At 32.9% G+C, this 21,562-nt stretch overlaps 1 protein-coding gene across 2 annotated transcripts in view; it reads left to right on the top strand.

The window, feature by feature from the left end:
* PPP4R2 (protein phosphatase 4 regulatory subunit 2) overlaps positions 1-11,269 on the top strand; it is a 62,262-nt gene extending 50,993 nt beyond the window's left edge. For both annotated transcript variants that reach the window (XM_006917468.3, XM_025050680.1), the window contains exons 4-9: positions 4,675-4,768; positions 6,324-6,361; positions 7,272-7,346; positions 7,595-7,738; positions 8,426-8,715; positions 8,959-11,269. In XM_006917468.3, coding sequence (XP_006917530.1) covers positions 4,675-4,768; positions 6,324-6,361; positions 7,272-7,346; positions 7,595-7,738; positions 8,426-8,715; positions 8,959-9,275 — 958 coding nt within the window. In that variant the 3' untranslated portion in view covers positions 9,276-11,269. The remainder of the gene's footprint in view (positions 1-4,674; positions 4,769-6,323; positions 6,362-7,271; positions 7,347-7,594; positions 7,739-8,425; positions 8,716-8,958) is intronic.
* The last annotated feature ends 10,293 nt before the right edge of the window (positions 11,270-21,562 follow it).

Below are 21,562 nucleotides of genomic sequence, written 5' to 3'. Positions count from 1 at the left end.
ATTGAATTTCTTCTCTAAAGTTAATTTAATACACATGATTAACCAGATTTTGCTTAATCCTGAGAACTTTCACATGATTGTTTTATGTGTGTGCATGAACATGGACATCTCTCATAAGTTTCTGCACCTGAGAGTGTGCCTCTTCATACTTTGTTTAAAGGTTATATGTGAGATTCTTAGACTCTTAAGTCTGAATAGTAGATAGAAAACAATCCTTTTTTAATTTTGTAATGTTTGCTTTACAGTTCAAGATTATTCAGGAATGAGAGAATGGGTTCTAGTCTTTTTTTGTTGCTTTGTTCTCTTACTCCCTTGTCCTGTTTTAGTTAGTGCTTGCTGGATTTTCTGCTTCTTGATTGGGGAAAATAACAGTTATTGCATTTTTTGTTAATTATTTGTGTTATTGTTTGTTGAGCATATTGATTCTATTGGTTAAAATGTTATTTTTTCTTTACTCCCTTTCTGTTAGCATAACTAGTTGAGAATCAGTTTAGTTGCCTTCCCTCCTTCCTGTATTCCCCACCTTGTTATGTCTCATGGTATTATGGTTTGAGGCGGTGCTCTTGTGCTCGCTCTAATGCTCTAATAAAATTTTTTAAGTTGAAAGATAAAAGTTAGAAATTGAATGAATTTTTTAATATTTTTATTTGATGCAATTAAAATAATTCAGACTACTGTAGGCTCTATAAAAGATGATTAACTTGATTAAAATTGACAATTGCTATAGGTTTATTTTTGGATGGGGAATGGTGCAGATATTAGATTACTTAGTTGAGGATTACCATTAATGAAAGAGGCCGATTCTTCATTTCCTTAATTTTTTTAATACTTGTCATTTTACAATGACATTGTCAATAAATCTCATAATTTCTGACATTTGATTTGAGATATAAATTATATGCATATAAATATTTATGTACATGTATTTTTATGTACATGTGAAAGCCTGAGTATAGAAATAGCATATTGCTTTAAGTACAGATATCACAGAATTCCAGTGGTATTTCTGACTTTTGTAGGACTTAAGAGTAAACAAAACAGAACTCATTCAGCCTTTGATAACTGAGAGATAGTTCAAATCTGACTTAAGTAATTTGGTTAACAAGGCACTTGTATGAATGTGGCTTAATAGTCAAAAAATAAAGATAGTAAAAAACCACATCTTTATGCATAAAACAAAACTGAATTGGCTTTTAGCATTTTTCTTAATAGGATGTCTGATTTTATGATTATCGCTATCATTTTTTTGCTCCTCAGTAGTTGATTTTTGGAACATTTGTGCCTTCTTACAATCTTCATTAAATAGTAGATGAGATCAAGTTGATAGGAACTAAGATTTATTAAATACTTCATGAAATATTTTAGGCACTGTTAAGTGACTTAAGTATATTATGTCATATTTAGTCCATATGAAAAGTGCACTTTCAGAATTCCTGTTTTCCATATTTATGGACATGAAGATTTATGATAGGTAAATTCAACTTTGGCAAGGTCTCTAAGTGCACTAGCCACTGTATTAATCACACTACCTTATAATTTGTACATCAAAAGAAGGTTGGTCGACAGTGTTCTGTAGTATTTCTGTTATAATACTATCTGTTACTTTTGGATCTTTTACTTTGTGTGTGTTTCGGTGTGGTAAGTTTTATTAGATTTTGTAGGGATACCTTTTTAAAAAATTTAAAATGCTGGGTAGTCATACCCTTTTAAAAAGCTTTTTTTCAGTTCCTTAAATACTCTTAGTTTTTCGTCTTATGATGTGGGCAAAAAGTAACATATTGCTGAGTAAACTTGTATGCCTTTTATTTGAAATAACCCCAGATATTTTTCTAATGAGCTATTTATTTTACAATATACCTTTGCTAATGAGCATCCTTTCCCCATATTCCCAAATTTAGGGATTCTAACTAGTTCATATTTTTATCGAGAGTGAGTAGTAGCTTTTCGCTCTTTTTTCTTAGCACGTGTGTCTTAATTTTGCTGGTGATTTTTTTTGGGAAAAGACAATATTTTCAGGAGTTAGAATAAACTTTTGTGTGCTATGTCTAATGGAAGAATAACAGAAAGCAAACTTTTCATATTTTTGTGCCATGTGTTCATTTGGGATATGTTTATCTGGTTTATTCTTATATCTTCTTTTAAAGACCCATCTCAGATTTAGTCTTCCTAGGTCCATGCTTGCTTCCCTGGCATGCATTTTATTTAGTCATGGCACTGTGTACATAATTTTGTTACCATTTATAATAATTATTCACATCTGTCTGCTCAGCTATTAAGTTTTTGTAGCCTATAGTAGGCCCTAATATTTATTTGAAAGTATTAACTGTATGTAAACACACCTTTCAGTGCAGTTGTCAAAATTATACTGAAATTTCCAATGGATACTATTATTTACAACTAAATAGTATTTGTTTAAGTGAGGAAGGGAAGTGTTATGACACTTTGATGCCATCTGTTGGACACTTGGTAAAATGACTTTAAAAGCTGAAAGTGTCTTAAGGATGTCAACTCATTTTATCATAGGCTATTATTGCCGACATTGCTATGCAAACGTAATACATTTTCCTCCCAAAAGCAGTATTGATAGTCACCAAAACATAAATTGTTAATGATTGACTACAGTTTTACTTACCTTCCTAAAGAAAAGTAGTAAAACATTTAGTGTAAACAGGAAGTGTAAAGCTACTCATCTTTTAAAGCTAATTTTAATTTAAGAGAAAATACTAGCTTTTGATGTGTGAAAGAAATTTAGTTGGTGGAAAAGACATATCTAGACATCTGTTTAAGTATTTGTTATTAACTGCTGTTTGAATATTCTTAACACTGGGTGCTGTTTTGTTTAATTTTGAATAATACATACACTTTTAATTGCAGTATCCTTGAGATAATTAGGAAATAACATAGGTTTTGTGTGTGTGTGTGTGTGTGTGTGTGTGTGTGTAAGGTTTAGAGAGTAATGAACTAGATAGAGTAGGGGCTAAGGTTTAATTGTACTACTAATACTCTGAAATCGTGTAGTATATTTAAGATATATATGTATGTAAATAAATTATATGTTGAGCATAACATGAAGAAATCCTGCCCTTAGAAGCTTTCAATTATGAGAAAAGACTATTTGGAAACTAATGTTTATATATGTAGTTTGGGAAAATGCTTAAATTTTTTTTTTTTAAAGGAGTAACAGTTATCTATTTGCTGTAGGTTTCCAGTTATGTGTTGTCTTTATAAGGATGAACAAAACAGATGTGTAATCTTATAGTTTTATTAATAGTAACGTTTTTGGAACATTCTGTGCCTTTTTCCATTTTAAAGATTCGTAGTTTTCACAGTGTATTTCACGCTGAATAGATTTTTAAAAGCAAGGAAAAGAATATTCTTTTTTAGGAACCCTAAGGAATTTCCTGTGGCAGTCATGATGAACATCAAAGAAGTTCAGTATTTCTGGTTGCTTCTGAATATTTGTGATATCTGGAACGTTAATCTTTAAGTTAGTGCCCAGTCTTTTGGCAGAATGATAGTTTTCTGACTTTAGATTTGATGCTAATTGAGAAAAGATTGATTTTTCCCTCTTAAATAATTAAAAGCAAGTTTTTATATGAATAACATTTATAGATTTTCAAAATGTTGTAAATCTTATACTGACTTTATAAGAATATAAGAATAGTATTGGTGCTAAGAATATGAGAACTAAATGTAGTTTGTTCAATCAGAAAATAAATTCATTATTTTAAGTACTGTGTGTGTGACATAGTGGAAAATAGGACGTGGGATTTCAAGTAAAACTGGGTTTGAATCCTGACACTGTTTACTCACTAGCTGCTTTACCTTGGAGAGTATTGTGTTAAACTGCCCATAAAGAATTGTTTATTGAATGTTAACTATTAATTTGAGGCTTTATAATTTTCTTTATAAAAATAGAGATTTGTATGGCAAATACTAGTCTTGATTTTGTTCTTACCTGCATTTGTCATAACTAATGCTCATATTTGCTTTTCAGATTATAATTCTCAAGAATGCTAATAGTATGTCAAATCGAAACTTTTTATATTTATAAAATGATTTTATTTCCAGTATGTCAGTTTTGTGAGATTTTTTGATCAAGTGAAAATTTGATTATGGTTGAGATGTTTGGTAAAGTTAACAATAAGACATTTACCAAAATATTGAGTATGTTTGTATTCTATTTTAAGTTTCATGAAACTTGTAGAGCATATATAAAATTGTAATTGTAGAGGAGAACCATATGTATAGTACTTTTTCATTGGAAACATTTCGTAGTTTTATTTGAACACTTTGGGGAAACTTTGTACAAAAGAATGCTCAAGGAAAAGTATTAAAATAAACTCTAACTTGATTATTTTGGTCACTTCTCTTGCAAATTTAAAATTGAATTCATAATGTTAATTTTTTTTGTCAGTTTTGAAACTTTCTGTTAATTTTTCTTTTTTTATTGCAAGGAAGGGAAAATTGTTTTCTTGTTAAATAAAAAGACAGGTGTGCCTATTGTCTTGCCTATTTTTAAGAGACTCACCCATTCATTCCCCTATTGTAGCATTTTCTTTTGTAGCTTAACACATGGGTGACTAAATAAAGCTTTAGATAGCTAGAGTAATAATGTTTCTAATTCTCTCGATAATTAATGACCTCAAACTATAAAATTATATTCTTTTGCAGTATCCCTTTTACTATTCAGCGACTATGTGAATTGCTAACAGATCCAAGAAGAAACTATACAGGAACAGACAAATTTCTCAGAGGAGTAGAGAAGGTATTTATTATTGGAATTATATTAATTAACATTATAGATTTCAGAAACAACCCTTGAATAAGAGCTGTTTTAGGCATCTTGGAATAAGTTTCTCAGCCTTCCTGAAGTTTTTCCCAAATTGTTTGCTGAATTCTGGTCGAAGTTTCAGAGAGATTTAATAGTGGGAGCAGAGAGAGGGCTTGTGAACAGTTAAGTTTGGGGAACGCAGCTTGGTATTGTCTCTTGGATATTCATAATATGTACGTCAGCATATTAAATGTTCTGCAAAGTTCTATAATAGATACTTTAGAGTGTTTTGCAAACTTGTTAACCCACAGAATTCATTTAGTTTAGTTCTGGAATTCAGAGGTACACAACTTTGGGAAATCACTGATGCAGAGCATTTAAGTTAGATATTGAAAAGACAAAGGTCAGATTTAAGAATGAAGGAAGCATTAGCTTTCCTATGAAGGTATATTAGTAAAAGGAAAGGCATTCTGGACAAAGGAAACAGTGTAATGGACAAAGACATCAAGGTGTTTGAGGGAAGGAAAAGTAAGAAATTGACTTGTCTAGAGTGAAGAACAAATGAAGGATCCCTGTAGGAACCAAGATTGGACCAGTGGATTGCTAATTCCTTCACATGGTGATTGATCCTAAAACAAAGTCCCGTGTTTCAGGTTATAATTCAGATTCAGTTTATTTTACCCTTGGAGCAAAAATCTAGAACTATCATTTAGTGACTTATAATAGATCATAGGGCCTTAGTGGATTAATATTTTATTGAGCTCCCATGCCCTCAGTTTAATAAAATTTCTGAAGAAGATGAATTTGAGATGTTTTATTAATACTTATTTTTCAGCTCAGAGACTTTTTAGTAATTACATTGTGGCGATCTTTGGATGAAGAGGCAGTGTCACAGTAGTCATACCAGGGGTGGCCCCGCCTGGTATGTTACTTAACCAGTTACTTAACCTAAGTAACTAAACTAGTTACTTAACCTAAGTCTCAGTTTCCTGATCTGTAAAATGTGGATAGTAATAGGGTTGTGAGGAAGATTAAATGTAAAGCACTTAACTCTGGCTCATAATGTTTACTGAATATTGTTATTACCAATAAGTTGTTATTACCAATAAGATTATATTATAAAAAAAATTTGAGTCTTTTTCCTTGCGGTATATGATCCTGCACATCAAGCTTTGGATTGGTATTGCTTTATAAGGAAATTCATTATAGTTGGCCTAAGTGCTTTAATATCTAAATATCTTGAGGTGAGTAAAGTAAGGAAAGGATGGTTCTACTCAGTTACATACAATATATAATATTAGGCCTCCAAAGTAGAGTAAAAAATAAATGGCAAAAAATAAAAATGCATTAGTAAGATATTGGTCTTTTAATTTTTGTTGTTTGATTATAAGTTTTCATCTTTAAATATTTAATTTTTTATTAGTAAAATCAGAATAAATGAAAACTTAACCTAACAGAATGAATTTGAGAAATTAAAAACAAATGTTTAAACTTTATGATGTAGGAAATACTTTTTTTCATATTAAAACTCCAATTTTTGTTTTTGTAGAATGTGATGGTTGTTAGCTGTGTTTATCCTTCTTCGGAGTAAGTATAGAGATATTTCTCTTTCTAGTATATTCTAGTTATATCATTTCTAATATATTAGTCTTAAAATAGGTGGTATTTATTTTATATGTAATTATGCATGATAACATTTGTAAATTCTTGTAAATCTACTACTTAATTTCTAGAGTAGAATGTTACCGATAATATTACTTTGGATTGTGCTCACTTTAGCAGCTCGTACACTAAAAACATTACTGTGTGTTTTTCCAGTAAAGGGATTTGAATTAAAGGGATTCATTATTTATTGTAATCTTAACATTGGATTTAGGGCTCTTAGGGCACTTAAGGCTCTGAGATACCTTTCCTAGATACCTTTCCAGGGCATCTCTAGGGCATAACTCCTCGGTTTGGATTAGCTGCTTGATGACATTTCTCTTCATGATGGAAAACTCTTTCCAGTTGTCAGGATTTATATAGTAAATTAAGATGTGAGTTATGGGCACAGTCCTTGGCACTATTAACATTTTATTACAAGTGAATGCCCTGGAAATTACAGGAGGTTTAGCAGTATCCTTGGCCTCTGCCCACTAGCTGCCAGTAATCCCCCTCTCTCCACAAAAATGTCTTCAGACATTGCCAAATGTTTCCTGGTGATGCAGGGTTGGGGTAGGGAGTTTGTGAAGCAGATGCTCCCTGTTGAGAAACATCAGTTTAAGGTTAAAAAAAATCTCTGATTTCATGAATTTTTAAAGGATGGTTTCAAGAATATACTTGTATTGTTAATTAAGATAGTAAGATAATCCTATAATTGTTATTTCTCACAGACTTCTCTTTATTTGGGTTTTTGACAGTAAGATCTTACAACAGATCTTGTAGACCTATGATTCTTGTCAAAATTAAAGAACTAAACCATCTATAACAGTGTTTTTTTTTTTTCCTTTTCTCATAGAAAAAACAATACTAATAGTTTAAATCGAATGAATGGTGTTATGTTTCCTGGAAATTCACCAAGTTATACTGAGAGGTAAGATTCTTGATTTTTAATATCCAAAGAGCTTACGTTTTCCTGATTTTTAGTGAGTTCAATATACTTTTTTTTTTTTAAATGGGTATTTTATGGAGGATAAAGTATATACTAAACAATTTGGTAACCTATGGATCTGAAAGTCAGAATTACAGCAAATATTTCTGTGATGTATTCATATAAACAAACCTTGGGAGGGATGACTTTTTACAGAAATGGGGAAATGATGTTCATTTATCTTACCATAGGTCTAATATAAATGGGCCTGGAACACCTAGGCCACTTAATCGACCAAAGGTCTCTTTGTCAGTCCCCATGACAACAAATGGCTTGCCTGAGAGCACAGATGGCAAGGAGTCAAACTTAGAGCAAAATGAGGACAAAACCCACAGGTTTGTATATGATTTATATATTTTAAAAAATGTTATAAAATGTTAATATTTATTGATGGCTTTCAATACTCATCGTTTATTATTTACAATTTACTATTGTTTTGAAGGATAGAATAAGTTTTAATGTGGTTATAGGTGCTGTGGCTTCTGTTCATAGCATTTAGCACATGCTGAAGATGGGCACTGAAAAGGCTTTAAAAAGCTAATTTGGGGAGATTCTCTTTAAAATAGGGTCTTAAGAAAATGAAGTGGTCATGATGTGTTTTATTTCTTGTTTTTGAAAGTTACTAGAAAAGATATTCGTAAATGAGTTGAAATTTTGTGAATAATTTTCTTATCGTAGATCAAAAAAGGAAACATTTATATCCCATCTTAAATTTTCTATATTATATTAAGGGAAAGAAGACTAAATGAGAATTTAAAGAGTATGACCATATGGAAGACTTTTAGTTTTATTATAGGAGGACACTTATCGGAGAATTGACTAGTTCTGGGAAATATTCTGGGAAATAGTCATTAAACGGTTTAGGTTCCCTTGAAATTTTTCTCTTGTGTTTTCTTTGCCCAGATATTACAATTTAACTTTAACACTGAAATACAATTTAAAATGTATTAGACCTTAAAAACGAGAATGTAGAAGATGAAGAAAACAATCTTTTTAATGACACTTTAAAAAACCATTTACAGTGACTCGTTGACATCTGGATCAGAAGGTTCCTCAGTGAGCCCTTTGAAAAATAAACACCCAGATGAAGATGCTGTGGAAGCTGAAGGGCACGAGGTAAAAAGACTTCGATTTGACAAAGAAAGTGAAGTCAGGGAGACAGCCAGTCAGACATCTTCCAGTGAAATTTCCTCAGTTATGGTAGAAGAAACAGAAGCATCATCTTCATCTCAGGATAAAGACAAAGAAAGTAGTCGTCCCAGGCAACACTGTACTGAAGAGGATGAAGAAGAGGATGAAGAGGAAGAAGAAGGTATTTAGAGACCATCTGTAAAAGGGTGGCGTAAGGAGATCCTCAAATTCTTGTACTTCATTTTTGCTTGAAAGAATTTAACATAATGGAACTCCTTATAATGCTGATGTTGGGCTTTTCTCCCACATTTATGTAGTTGCTGCTGAGTTTCAGGGGATATGATTTGAACTATAGAGTATCACAATTCATTTGGCGGTATTTTAAAAATAAAATTTAACTGCAACAACATTTGCTTATTTTTAGAGTCTTTTATGACATCAAGAGAAATGATCCCAGAAAGAAAAAATCAAGAGAAAGAATCTGATGATGCCTTAACTGTGAATGAAGAGACTTCTGAGGAAAATAATCAAATGGAGGAATCTGATCTGACTCAAGCTGAGAAAGATTTACATTCTGAAGGTAGTGAAAATACAGGCCCTGTAAGTAGTGGTTCTGATTGCCATGAAACAGAATTAGTAGGATCCAATTCCAGTAAAACTGGAGAGATTCTTTCAGAATCATCCATGGAAAATGACGATGAAGCCACAGAAGTCACAGATGAACCAATGGAACAAGACTAACTATTTAGAAACATTTAGATGCAGTATTTTACATACAGTTCTGGTTTTACACTGTATAAAACTTTTATGTAATAAAGTGGACCTTTAGTTTTACAAGAGAAGCAGGTTGTAAAATAAAGTACTTTGTGAGATAAATCCTGAAAGAGTTGTACATGTAAGAATTGTGAGTATCAGCTCCTCTGGGTCCTGCTTACCGCTGACTTTTTTTTTGGTTTGGTCAAATCAGTGGTTTGTGTATAGATTTTTTTTTTAATTTAGAATTAAAGTTTTTAAACTGGAAAGTAATAATTATAATTTTGAAAACCTTTTGGAAATTATTTAGTTTATACATATACAAAAAAAGCTTTTTGTCTTGTCTCTTTCTGACAGCTCTAGCAGTTTTCATATTTTGGTCATAGCTTCAACATTTTAACATGTGAATTTTAGGGTTTCATGCTGATTTCCAGATTTTATTATTTGACTATGTACAATGGAACTTTAAGTCATATATACATATATATATATACATATATATATTATTCTAAGGGAGGAAATGTTATATTTTTCTGTTTCTATAAGAGATGAATACAGTGGATACTTTTTCTATTGTTAATGATTGAGTTCACCTCTTTCAGAAGACAGTTTCTTTCTCTTCTGAGTAATTCAAATAAAATCTGGCCCTTGTGAAACCCTGGAAATCTTGAGTCTGTTGAAATACCAGGTTAAACACATTCCGAGAGATCTGTCAAACTAAATTTCTTTTGTATACTTCTGAGGTGCCTGAGAAAAAGACTTCATTATTTATGAGAAAATGTGCTTTATCTTGGAAATTGTGTTCAAACATTAGCTTACTATTTTGTAGGATGAATGCTTATAAAGCTGACATGAGAACATCTCAGAAGAACCGGGCAGGTTTCTTAAACTTTTGCTTGCTTTTCTGAACATTGTGAATATTACACACTTCTTTCTAAATTATTCTAGAGTATGCAAATGTCAATGATATGAAACACCACTGTACTGGAAGAATTAATATATTACTTTAGTAATGTACTGGAGCTAAATGACTGAAACTTTAGGGGTGCATAGAAACCACCATAATTTGTATGACATTTTGAAGTGAATTAAATATTTTTGAACATGCTTCTTTGACAGCCAGTGTTATATTTTTCAGATTAACACAAAGCACAATGATTACTCTAAACTCAATATTTTCAAATTCACATAATATAAAGTCATGCAAGCTGCAACTTCCCTGTCAAAATTACTGGCTGCCAAATTTATACCTGTTTCTTCAGCTGTACCTTTTGATATTTAGAATTTTTAAATTTCTGTAAAGTAGATTTTGTAGAATGTAATGTGTTCACTGCCTTTGTGACGCGGTATATAATTTCTGTGTGTAAACTGAATGCTTGGGCTTTCAATACAGTATTCATATAAAGCAATAAATACTAATGTTATGAAATATTTGAGTACATTTTTATCAAAATATAAAAGAATCCCTTTTTTAGTTTCAGATACCTGAAGTACACAGATAAACTTATAAAACTGATACAAACAGTTTCTGACACTGTATCGTATGTTTTTGGGTGATTTGGGTGACAACCACAGTTTTGCATTTTGACTACTTAAATTGCTAGACTAAAAATATCAATAATTTGACTCAGTTTTTGTTTGTAGGGTAATATACTACTGACTGACTTGACTGTCAGATTCACAGCAGCTAGATGATATATTTATGAATATGTCTAATAGTTGAAATAAAAACAATATTGATTTACTGTACCCAAGAGGAGAGAAAAATCACACATTGTAAATTTTTTTTAATTTTGCAAAAATGTTAAAATGAAGCAAATTTTAAATGTGACATTCATTTTTAGTGACCTGTTTTATTTTATTGAGGGATATTTTGCCAATGAGAACAGATTGTAAACATTTTAAGTTAAGAAATCTTGAAAATTTCTCTAGAGTATTTATAAAATTATTGTCAATAAACCTGTTCTTTAAGATCCTCTGACCTTTGGATATTTTTTTTTTAATTGTGCCATGGACCATTTGTAAACAAGTAGATTTACTTTTGTTGCTTATAAGTTGAAGTTTTAGCATCATGACTTTGAGGTCTGTGGTTTTATTTGTAAACTTGCAATTGTTATTTTTGCAAGGGGAAATGTATATCTTTATTAAATAAAGTACAATAATGGTGAATGTACCAAAATGCTATCACTTAACTCTATGAGAGATCTGCATTTTAATCTATAGTTTAATAGTTTAAATATTTATTAGATATATGTTGATCATAGATCAAAGTTGTTGCTGTTCATACAGATAGTTGTAGAGTGCTCATGGACTATCTAGGATAGATGAAATACTTCCGTAGTTAAACTGGAAAACCTTGTTCAGCCGGTTTAAGATACTAATGCCCATTTGGAAGTAAATTTTTGCAAGTTTGCATAGGTGGACTTAACAGACTGTTTCATGAAAATGTCAGTTCTAATAGTAACTAATTCAGATGTGAATTTTTAAAAGGCTAATTTTAGGCACAATTTCTTAACACATCAGCAAAGTTATATTAAAAGATGTAAAGTATCAAGACCTCAGTGATTGAGAATATTTTCTTTTTTGGCCTCGAGCAAATTATTTATCTGTTAGACTATCTAGACTCTGAACTCAACACAAAAAGAACTTGAAGTGCTGGTTAGGAAAGTGAGGATATATATGTAATGCATTTTTAGCACTTTTCCCTTTTAAAAAGTAAAAACATTCTACATTTAAAAAAAATATCTTTTCAGTAATGAAAATATAGCAGAACAGAAGTTAGTGGAAAATGTCATGTTTTAAATATTATTAGATAAATTTAATCTGATTAGGATTTATTGTAACTACACCTGTCAAAAGTGTGGACTGAGCAGTGGAAGCACTTGTCAGGGAGCTATAACCCTTTGGTTTGGAAAGCATCCCTGAAATCCCGGCCAGAAAGTGTGGCCTGTTAAAACCTGGAGGTTCAGAGCATTTTGTTTTGCCAGTGTAGATAGGCATGTATTTATGCATTTTTACATTTGTAAAATCAGCAATTTTCAAATAATGTAATATACTAGTTGTAAAGGTACTTGGGCAGAATCTAAAACTACTACCATGTTTGATTATGAGAAATTAACTGAAAATGCAATTTGTAGAACCAAAGGAAATAAAAGTTTGGGGTAGTGTTTCAAATTGTCTTCTGAACAGGAATTTCCTAAATACATTGGTTTTGATCAAATGAAGCTCAGTTCTCTCTTGACGTTTGTGCTAATCAAAATGGATGAATGCAAAAACACCTTGTAATTTCTTATGCAATTATTATAATTAGGTTTACTGAATTATTGGCCTAATAAGAATGCTAGGATGTATTGGTTAGAATACATCTAATATTTCACATTAAAAAAAAAAAACAGTATACTTCTTTCAGAATTTTCTTTTTCAACTTGGAGCCTAGATTACTTTGCCAAATAAATGTATTATTTTCGTAATGCAATAAAATATGAATTAGAAGAATACGTGTGTGGAATTATTTTATTTGCTATAATACTTCACACACCCTGCTTCCCCAACCCCACTCGCCTCAGTTCAGGATCCACAAGCATTTCCTGATCTGTAGGGAGGAAAGGTTAATGCATTACTTTATTAAAGCTCTGTTTCTTGTGATAATGGTATTTTTGCAGAGAGATGCATCTGAGTTGAATGAACGATTGCTCTTTGCCGAGCAACTCAAATCTAATGTCTGACAAAATATTTACCATGTAAAATTTTCTCTTGGCATAATTTGGCACTAGTTTGCACAGATCTATAACATTTATTTAGAATCATTTTAGAAATCTCACTTTAAGACAACTACATAGTAAGAAGTGTAGAATTGCCCTAAGTGGAGAGTATAGATTGTGTTTTCAACTCTGGCTTCTCATTTATTTATACATGTTACAAAGTAAGTGATAGTAGATAGTGTAACATCTTCAGCTCTGAAGTCAGAAGATAATGCTAATCAGCATGTTTCTGAATTGAAATATTTTTGAGTTTTCAATTCATTTAATCTCTATTTCCCACTTAATTAAAATATTATACCTAGTACAGAGCTTTAATTAATGATAGGAAAATTGATTCTTTCACTGATTAGGAGTAAGATGCCCAATCTGTCTCCTTGTCTATCTTGAATGGGGTGCTGTTCCCTTGTTCTGTTTTAGAACAACAGACTTTTAAATTTGAAATTGAGCATTAGAGTTTCTGGTCTTTGGATTTATTTATAAACTTCCAAAGTTTTTGTTTTTATTTTTCTAAAGGCAATGCATTCCTTAAAATAATGACAGACAAAAACGTCAGCAATTAGCAATTCCCTGTGTCCTAGTCTGCAGACCACTGATTCACTCATTTTTATAGCCAAGCTAGTCATGCTTGGCAAGTGTTAACTGTTGAAATCTAGTGGGCTTTGTGGATGCTGCCCACACAATCCACTTTAAATTCCTTTTTACCAATCATGCCACTAGTTTCTGCCCACTTCAAGGCTGCTGAGTTCATCTCTGAATCCTTTCTTGCTAGGTTTGTGGAGTTAGGAGCAGTACACCCTATGGGATGCCCTTGACGGGAATTCCTGATGCAGTTTGGCTAAATCACCAGGAAATGTATATCCCAGTAACGACAACTGTGACTATAGGATAAGTTACTCCTTACTTATAGAAAGGTTCCCCAAGTTATTTAGAGTTGCCCACATTCAGGTACATCGAAAAGCGTTGTCAGTCATAAACCCAAGCTCTCGGTTTCATTCTCCATGTACTTCAATATCTAGCTTCACCTTACCTTTTGTATCACCCATATTTTTCCAGCTAGATGTTTTGAGTGCATGATCTATTTTTTAAATTTTCTTTTACAAAGTAGATAATGCACAGTTGGCAAAAATTCGAATAGAATAAAATACACCAGATTGTTTCTGTCCTACTACCCTTGCTTCCAAATCCCTGTGATGTCTTTTCCCTAAACCCCCAGGCAAGTGTTCTTACCAGTGAGGCATAGTGCTTGAGAGCAATGATTCTGAGGCCAGATTTCCTGGATTTGAATCCCAGCTCTGCCATTTGCTTCCTGTGTGATCTCTATGTAAGATAAGGATGATCTACCTCATAGGGCTAAGAACCATTAGAAAAGGCATATAGCAAGCACTATATGCATATAAGTTAAAAAATTGCATTTAAAAAGAAATTTACTATCTTTCTAAAGATAATCTTATACTTTGTGTTGCAAGCACAAAGTGCCACTCCCTCTCCTTTGACTTCTCTTTTATAGGGAATCTACTTTACACACATTGAAATGCACCTTGCCTTTTTTTCCTTCCCTATTTAATTTATTTTTGTCATATCTCTGCATCAATACCTAGAAAGCTGTCCTAATCATTTTAACAGCTGCATGGTATTTCTGTGTATTGATGAACCATAATTTGTGTAACCAGCCTTATTTAAGTAGCTTGAAGATACTTTGACTTGTGGCCATTGTTTGCTTAGTTCCAGCACTTTACCACTGGGACATTTAAAATCAGCCTCCCCATTGCGGGGCGGAAAACTAAAGAAGCCATTGAACTTTAAGTATTCCTTAGAGACTTAAGTAATGTTTGAAACAGATACCTTTGCCCCTGTGGTTGTAGAGGGGAGGATGTGGAATTATTTGTCAGTCAAACTCCATACTATATTTAAAGCTTTCTAAAGCTGTAAGATACACCGCTATTTTATGCAAAGTAAGAAAATAGGTGATACAAGCTTAGTCACATGCCTCTGACTGGGCCAGTCACAGCAGTCTCTGGCTTGACATTTTTATCTTTTCTGATGAATTTCGCAGTTTCTCCATTGTTTGAACTGCTTTGGCTTGTGCTGGGTGATCCTGCAATTAATACACAGCTTCACCTCAGATCAAAAATATTAAAAAATATTAACATTGTTGCTAATGTGTCCTATATAGTTAGGCCTAAGATAATTGTATCTGTACTGAACATGTACAGACAATTTTTTTCTTGTCATTATTCCCTAAACAATACAGCATAACAACTATTTACATAGCATTTACATAGTATTCGGTATTAAAAGTAATCTAGAGATGATTTAAAGTATATGGGAGGACATGCATAATTTAATATGCAAATACTACACCATTTTATATAAGGGACTGAAGCTATGGTCAACAGTAAACATGTTTAGGTATTAGATTATAGAGTCTGGAGATGTAGGTATAGGCTTTAAATGTTTCCATTGCTTTGGTTGTCACATTAGAGTCAAAGATTAAGAAAGTACGTTAGTCATTTTCTGAAGGCCTGCCTGTAAAGCATGTTCTAGGAGAAATATTTAAGAGTTTACTTTGCTTGAGAGGATAGAAAATATAACTAGTTAAGCACAGAACAATGATAGCTTCAACAATGGCAATAGTCACAAGATATCTAATTTCTGTTTTTTGCTTTAAAGATAATGTCACTGACGCATAATTATGAGATATTCTGCAGAATCATGGTTCCTCAACCCAGCACCCCTTGTTCTCATAATGTAATTTTGTGTTGCTGATGTGCTGTTTGTCAAGCAGGAGATAACTCCAGGGTCAAAAAAAGTTGTGAGTTTGTTTTGCAGAAGGAATAAATGTGTTTAAGAAAGTTGTGACTAGCTGCTGCTGCTCAGAAGTCTGGTTGTACAAAATGTTATCTGTGACTGAGGGAACACAGAGTTTCCCCTTGGTTCTATGAAACTCCCCCTCCCTTACTCCCTAGCTGCATAGATATTCCCTACTTTTGCTTTTTGGGGAAAACGGGCTTGAGAGATCTTGCTCTCCCGTACTCTCTCTTTGGCCAAATCAAATAAAATTTTCTCTGTCTCCAAGCACTGGTGTCTTAGTGTTTTAACTTACTAGCAGATTGGACACATAAACCTGAATTTTGGGAGGTGATTTGTAATAGGACTTAAGCATCCTCAGATTTTGGTATTAGCAGGGGTCCTGGAACCAATCCCCCTCAAATACTTAGGGATAACTGTGTTTTTCTTTATTAGGCTCTGCAAAACATTTTGTTGTTGCTTGGCAAAAAAATGGAATTTTAGTCATTCACACAATGACAAATACTTGTTTGCTGTTTCTGTGATTTTCAGGACATAACATTTTTAGAGGGACATGATAATTATTTGTCTCAATGCGGAATCATAGTGTAAGCCTTTTAGAGACATTTTCAGTGGTGATTAATTTCAACACATATTGTGCACCAGAAATGTAGATAGCTTACATTGGAGTGACGACAGTATGAGCAATGACTACTTTGCATATGCTATTGTGGTGACCACTACCACAACCACAACTGGCTGATGGCGACAGAGATATATCTAGAATTTTGAGATGATAAAGTGCACGCTTGAATCAAACATCTCAGAAAGAGGCATCAATCTAGGCAGTGATCTGCTCGCTTGTTCATCCACGTGTATTTATTCAGGGACTGCTTATGAGCCAAGCCCTAAGGATACAGCAATTAATGAAGAAAAGCAAGATAGGTAGACACATATGTAAGATGGTGATAAGTGCTATGGACCCAAATCAAGTAGGGGAAGAGGATGAGTGTTGGAAAAGGGTAGTTCTGTTTTAAACAGAGTGTCTCTGAAATGACATTTTGTGTTAAGTGTTGTCCTTGTGCCCCACATAGGGGCCCTGCTCCACTGAAAGCAGCAATTGTAAGTCTTTGAGAATGCACTTGCAGCTTGAATGAAGTCTCTCTAATTCTTTGATCTCTCTTTATCAAACACATGCACTTCCAATTAATAACTACATTTGGCTTCTTAATAATGGAACTTAATTGTTCTTCATTTGCCCCAAAGCAGATATTCAAGATTCATTTTTCAATATGTAAAAATATGCATGTTTATGACCATGCAGTCACATTCTCTACCGACACCCCAACCCTCACCCCTACCCAGATATTTATATGAACCTGGGACACTGATCAATGTTTTTTTTTTTTTAACGAACATGGAAAAATTTTTTTGAGATTATTATATATTAGTTTCAGATGTGTAGCATAGTAGTTAGACATTTATATAATTTACAAAGTGATCCCCCGATTATTCTAGTACCAACCCGCACTATGCAGAGTCAATAGAATATTATCGACTATATTCTCTATGCTGTATTTCACATCCCTGTGACTATTTTGTAACCACCAATGTGTACTTAATCCCTTCACCTTTTTCACTCAGCTCCTCAACCCCTCTCCCATCAGGCAAGCATCAATTTGTTCTCTGTATCTTTGAGACTGTTTCTCTTTGTAATTTAGTGTTATAGATTTCACATACGAGTGAGGTCACATGGTATTCTTTATCTGATGTATTTCATTTAGCATAATACCCTCTGGTATAGGTCTATCCATGTTGTCACAAATGGGAAGATTTCATCCTTTTTTATGGCCAAGTAATATTCTATTGTATATATGTATCACCTCTTCTTTAACCAATCATATATTGATGGGCATTAAGGTTTGCGTCCATATATTATTAGGGGTTCATATTATCATTTCAAATTAGTGTTTTGGGTTTCTTTGGATAAATAACCAGAAGTGGAATTGGCTGGGTCATAAGGTAATTCTATTTTAATTTTTTTGAGGGACTTCCATACTACTTTCCATGGTGGCTATACCAATTTGCAATCTCACCAACAGTGTGTGAGGGTTCTCTTTTCTTCACATCCTCACCAACACTTGTTTGTTGATTTATTGATGATAGCCATTCTGACAGATGTGGGGTGATATCTCATTGTGGTTTTATTTTACAATTCCCTGATGATTTGTGGTGTTGAGCATTTTTTCATATGTCTGTTGGCCATCTGTATGTCCTCTTTGGAGAAATGTCTAATGAGGTCCTCTGCCCACTTTTTAATTGGGTTGTTTATTTTTTGGTGTTCAGTTGTGTTAGTTCTTTGTCAATTTTGGATATTAATTCTTGTCAAATGTATCGTTGGCAAATATCTTCTCCCATTCAATAGGTTGTCTTTTTGTTTTATTGATGGTTTTCTTCACTGTGCAAAAACTTTTTAGTTTGATGTAGTCCCATTTGTTTATTTTTTCTTTTGTTTCCCTTGCCTAAGGAGATAAATCAGAAAAAAATATTACTAAGAACAGTGTCAAAGAGTTTACTGCCTCTGTTTTCTTCTAGAAGTTTTATGGTTTCACTTCTTACATTTAAGTCTTTAATCTATTCTGCATTTTTTATTGTACATACTGTAAGAAGGTGGTCTGGTTTCATTTTCTTTTTTCTTTTTCTCCTCTCCTCTCCTCCCCTATGGTGTCCATTTTCACAGTCTCACCTGCTCTCCTGCCGGGGCTGCAGTAATCCTAGGAATTTTGCTCTCAGCTATAGTGATGCCCATCTGTGCCAATCCTACCTTTTCCCTTCAAATAGGGACTGGAGGCAGATTTTCAGATGGACAAACCAGGGACGAGAGAGCCACCAAGGGTCTGGATTGTAATCAGGAATCCCTGAACTCGATTCTGACTTTTCTTTCTTTTTCTTTCTTTCTTTCTCTCTCTCTGTCTCTCTCTCTCTTTCTTTTCTTTTTCTGTCTCTCTCAGTCTCTCTCTCTTTCTTTCTCTCTCTTTTTTTTTTTTGCATATATCTGTCCAGTTTTCACAACACCATTTATTGAATAGATTGTCTTTACCCCATTGTATATTCTTGCCTCCTTCATCATAGATTAATTGACAATATAAGCATGGTTTTATTTCTGGGCTCTCTATTCTGTTCCGTTGATCTATGTCTCTATTTTTACGCCAGTAACATGCTGTTTTGATTACTACAGACTTCTAGTATAGTTCAATATCAGGTAGTATGTGTGATACCTCCAACTTTTTTCTTCTTTCTTAATACTTCTGTGGCTCAGGGTCTTTTGTAGCTCCATATAAATTTTAGAATTATTTGTTTGAGTTTTGTGAAAAATTCCATTGTTATTTTGACATTGAATCTATAGATTGGGGGCATTTTAATGTTGTTTATTTTTCCGATCCATGAACACGGTATATACTTCCATTTATTTGTATTTTCTTCAACATCTTTCTTCAGTGTCTTATAATGTTCCTAGTACAGGATTTTTACCTCCTTGGTTAAATGTATTCCTACATATTTTACTTTTTTGATGGAATTTCAAATGGGATTGGTTTCTTAATTTCTCTTTCTGAAAGCTTGTTATTGATGTATAAAAATGCATCTGATTTCTGAATACTAATTTGTGTCATGCTACTTTACTAAATTCATGTATCAATTCTAAGTTTTTTGGTGGACTCTTCAGGATTCTCACTATATAATATACATGTCATTGGCAATAACGACAGTTTTACTTTTTCTTTTCCAATTTAGATACATTTTATTTCTTTTTCTTATTTAATTCCTGAGGCTAGGACTTTCAATACTGTGTTGAATAAAAGTAGTGAAAGTGGACATCCTCGTCTTGTTCCGGATCTTAAAAGGTAACACTGTTAGCTTTTCCCCATTGAGTATGATGTTTGCTGTGGGCTTGTCATATAGGGCCTTTATTATGTTGAGGTATATTCCGTTCATTCCCTCTTTTCTGAAAGTATTTATTATAAACATATGCTTTATTCTGTCATATGCTTTTACTGCATCTTGATATGGTAGCATGGTTTTTATCCTTCATTTTGTTTGTGTGGTATACCGTGTTAATTGATTTGTGGATATTGAACTAACCTTGCATCTCAGGAATAAATTCTATGCGATTTTAGTGTATGATCTTTTTAATGTATTGCTGAGTTTGGTTTGCTAATATTTTGTGGATTTTTGCATATATGTTCATCAGGGATATTGGCCTGTAATTTTTTTTATTTATTTTTTTTTGTAATGTCTTGTCTGGTTTTGGCATTAGGATAATGCTGGCTTCATAAAATAAGCTTGGGAACCTTCCCTCCTCTTGAATTTTTTGGAATAGTTTGAAAGATAGATGTTAATTCTTCTTTGAGTGTTTGATGAGTTTCACCTGAGAAGCCATCCATTCCAAGACTTTTGATTGTTGAGAGTTTTTTATTACTGATCTGATTTCGTCACTAGTTCTTGATCAGTTCAGATTTTCTGTTTCTTCTTGAGTCAGTCTTGGAAGATTATTTATTCTTTTAAATTGTCTAATCTTTGTCATATAATTGTTCATAGTATTTTCTTCTAATCCTTTGTATTTCTGTGGTGTCAGTTGTCACTTCTCTTGTTTCTAATTTTATCGATTTGAGTCCTCTTTTTTTTTTCTTGATGAGAGTGCTTAAAGGTTTATCAATTTTTTTAAATTTCTTTTTTAAAAAGCCCTTGGTTTTATTGATCTTTTGTATTGTTTTCTTTTCTTTTTTTTTTTTTAGATTCTGTTTCATTTATTTCTGTTCTGATTGTTATTATTTTCTTCCTTCTACTCAATTTAGGCTTCTTTTTTTGTTCTTTTTCTAGCTCCTTTATGATGCGTCTTGGTGTAGGTCTGTTTGAATTATTGTTTAGGACTCTTTGTGCTTTCTGGACTTGTATGTCTAATTCTTTTGCCAAGTTAGGGAAGTTTTCTGTCATTATTTCTTCAAATAGAGTTTCAATCCCTTGCTCTCTCTCTTCTCCGGATATTCCTATGATCTAGGTATTGTTTCATTTCATGTTGTCCCAGAGATCTCTTAAACTATCCTCATTTAAAAAAAATTTTTTTTTTATTTTTGTTGTTCTCATTGGGTGTATTCGGCTACCTTGTCTTCCAGTTTGCTGATTCGATCTTCTGCTTCATCCAATCTACTGTTGAATCTTTCTAGTATATTTTTCATTTCAGGTATTGTATTCTTCATTTCTGTCTGGTCCTTTTTTATGATTTCTTCTTTTTTATGCTTACTATCTCTCTGTTGAGGTTCTCATTGTGCTCATCCATTCTCCGCCTAAGTTCATTGAGCATCCTTATAGTCATTATTTTGAACTCTGTCTCTGGTAGATTGCTTGTCTCCATTTCATTTAGCTTATTTTCTGCATTTTCTCCTGTTGTTTCATTTGTGGCATGTTTCTTTGTTTTCTCATTTTATTAGCCTCTCTATGTTCATTTCTATGTGTTAGGAATATTTGTTTTGTCTCTCAGCCTTGGCCAGATGGCCTAATGTGGAAGGTGTCCTCTGTGGCCTAGTGGCACACATTCCCTGATCCACCATGCCACGGGCTGTGTGATGGGCCCTCAAACCTTTGAGATCTGCCCAAGCAATACGGTATCGTGCTGGAAGCAGTGATCTTCCTGTCACTGTATTCCCTAAATTTTGCTCACTTCGCTGGCTG

Source organism: Pteropus alecto, unplaced genomic scaffold (assembly GCF_000325575.1).
Source record: "Pteropus alecto unplaced genomic scaffold, ASM32557v1 scaffold75, whole genome shotgun sequence".
NCBI lineage: Eukaryota > Metazoa > Chordata > Mammalia > Chiroptera > Pteropodidae > Pteropus > Pteropus alecto.
This window is presented reverse-complemented; position numbering and strand designations above follow the sequence as displayed.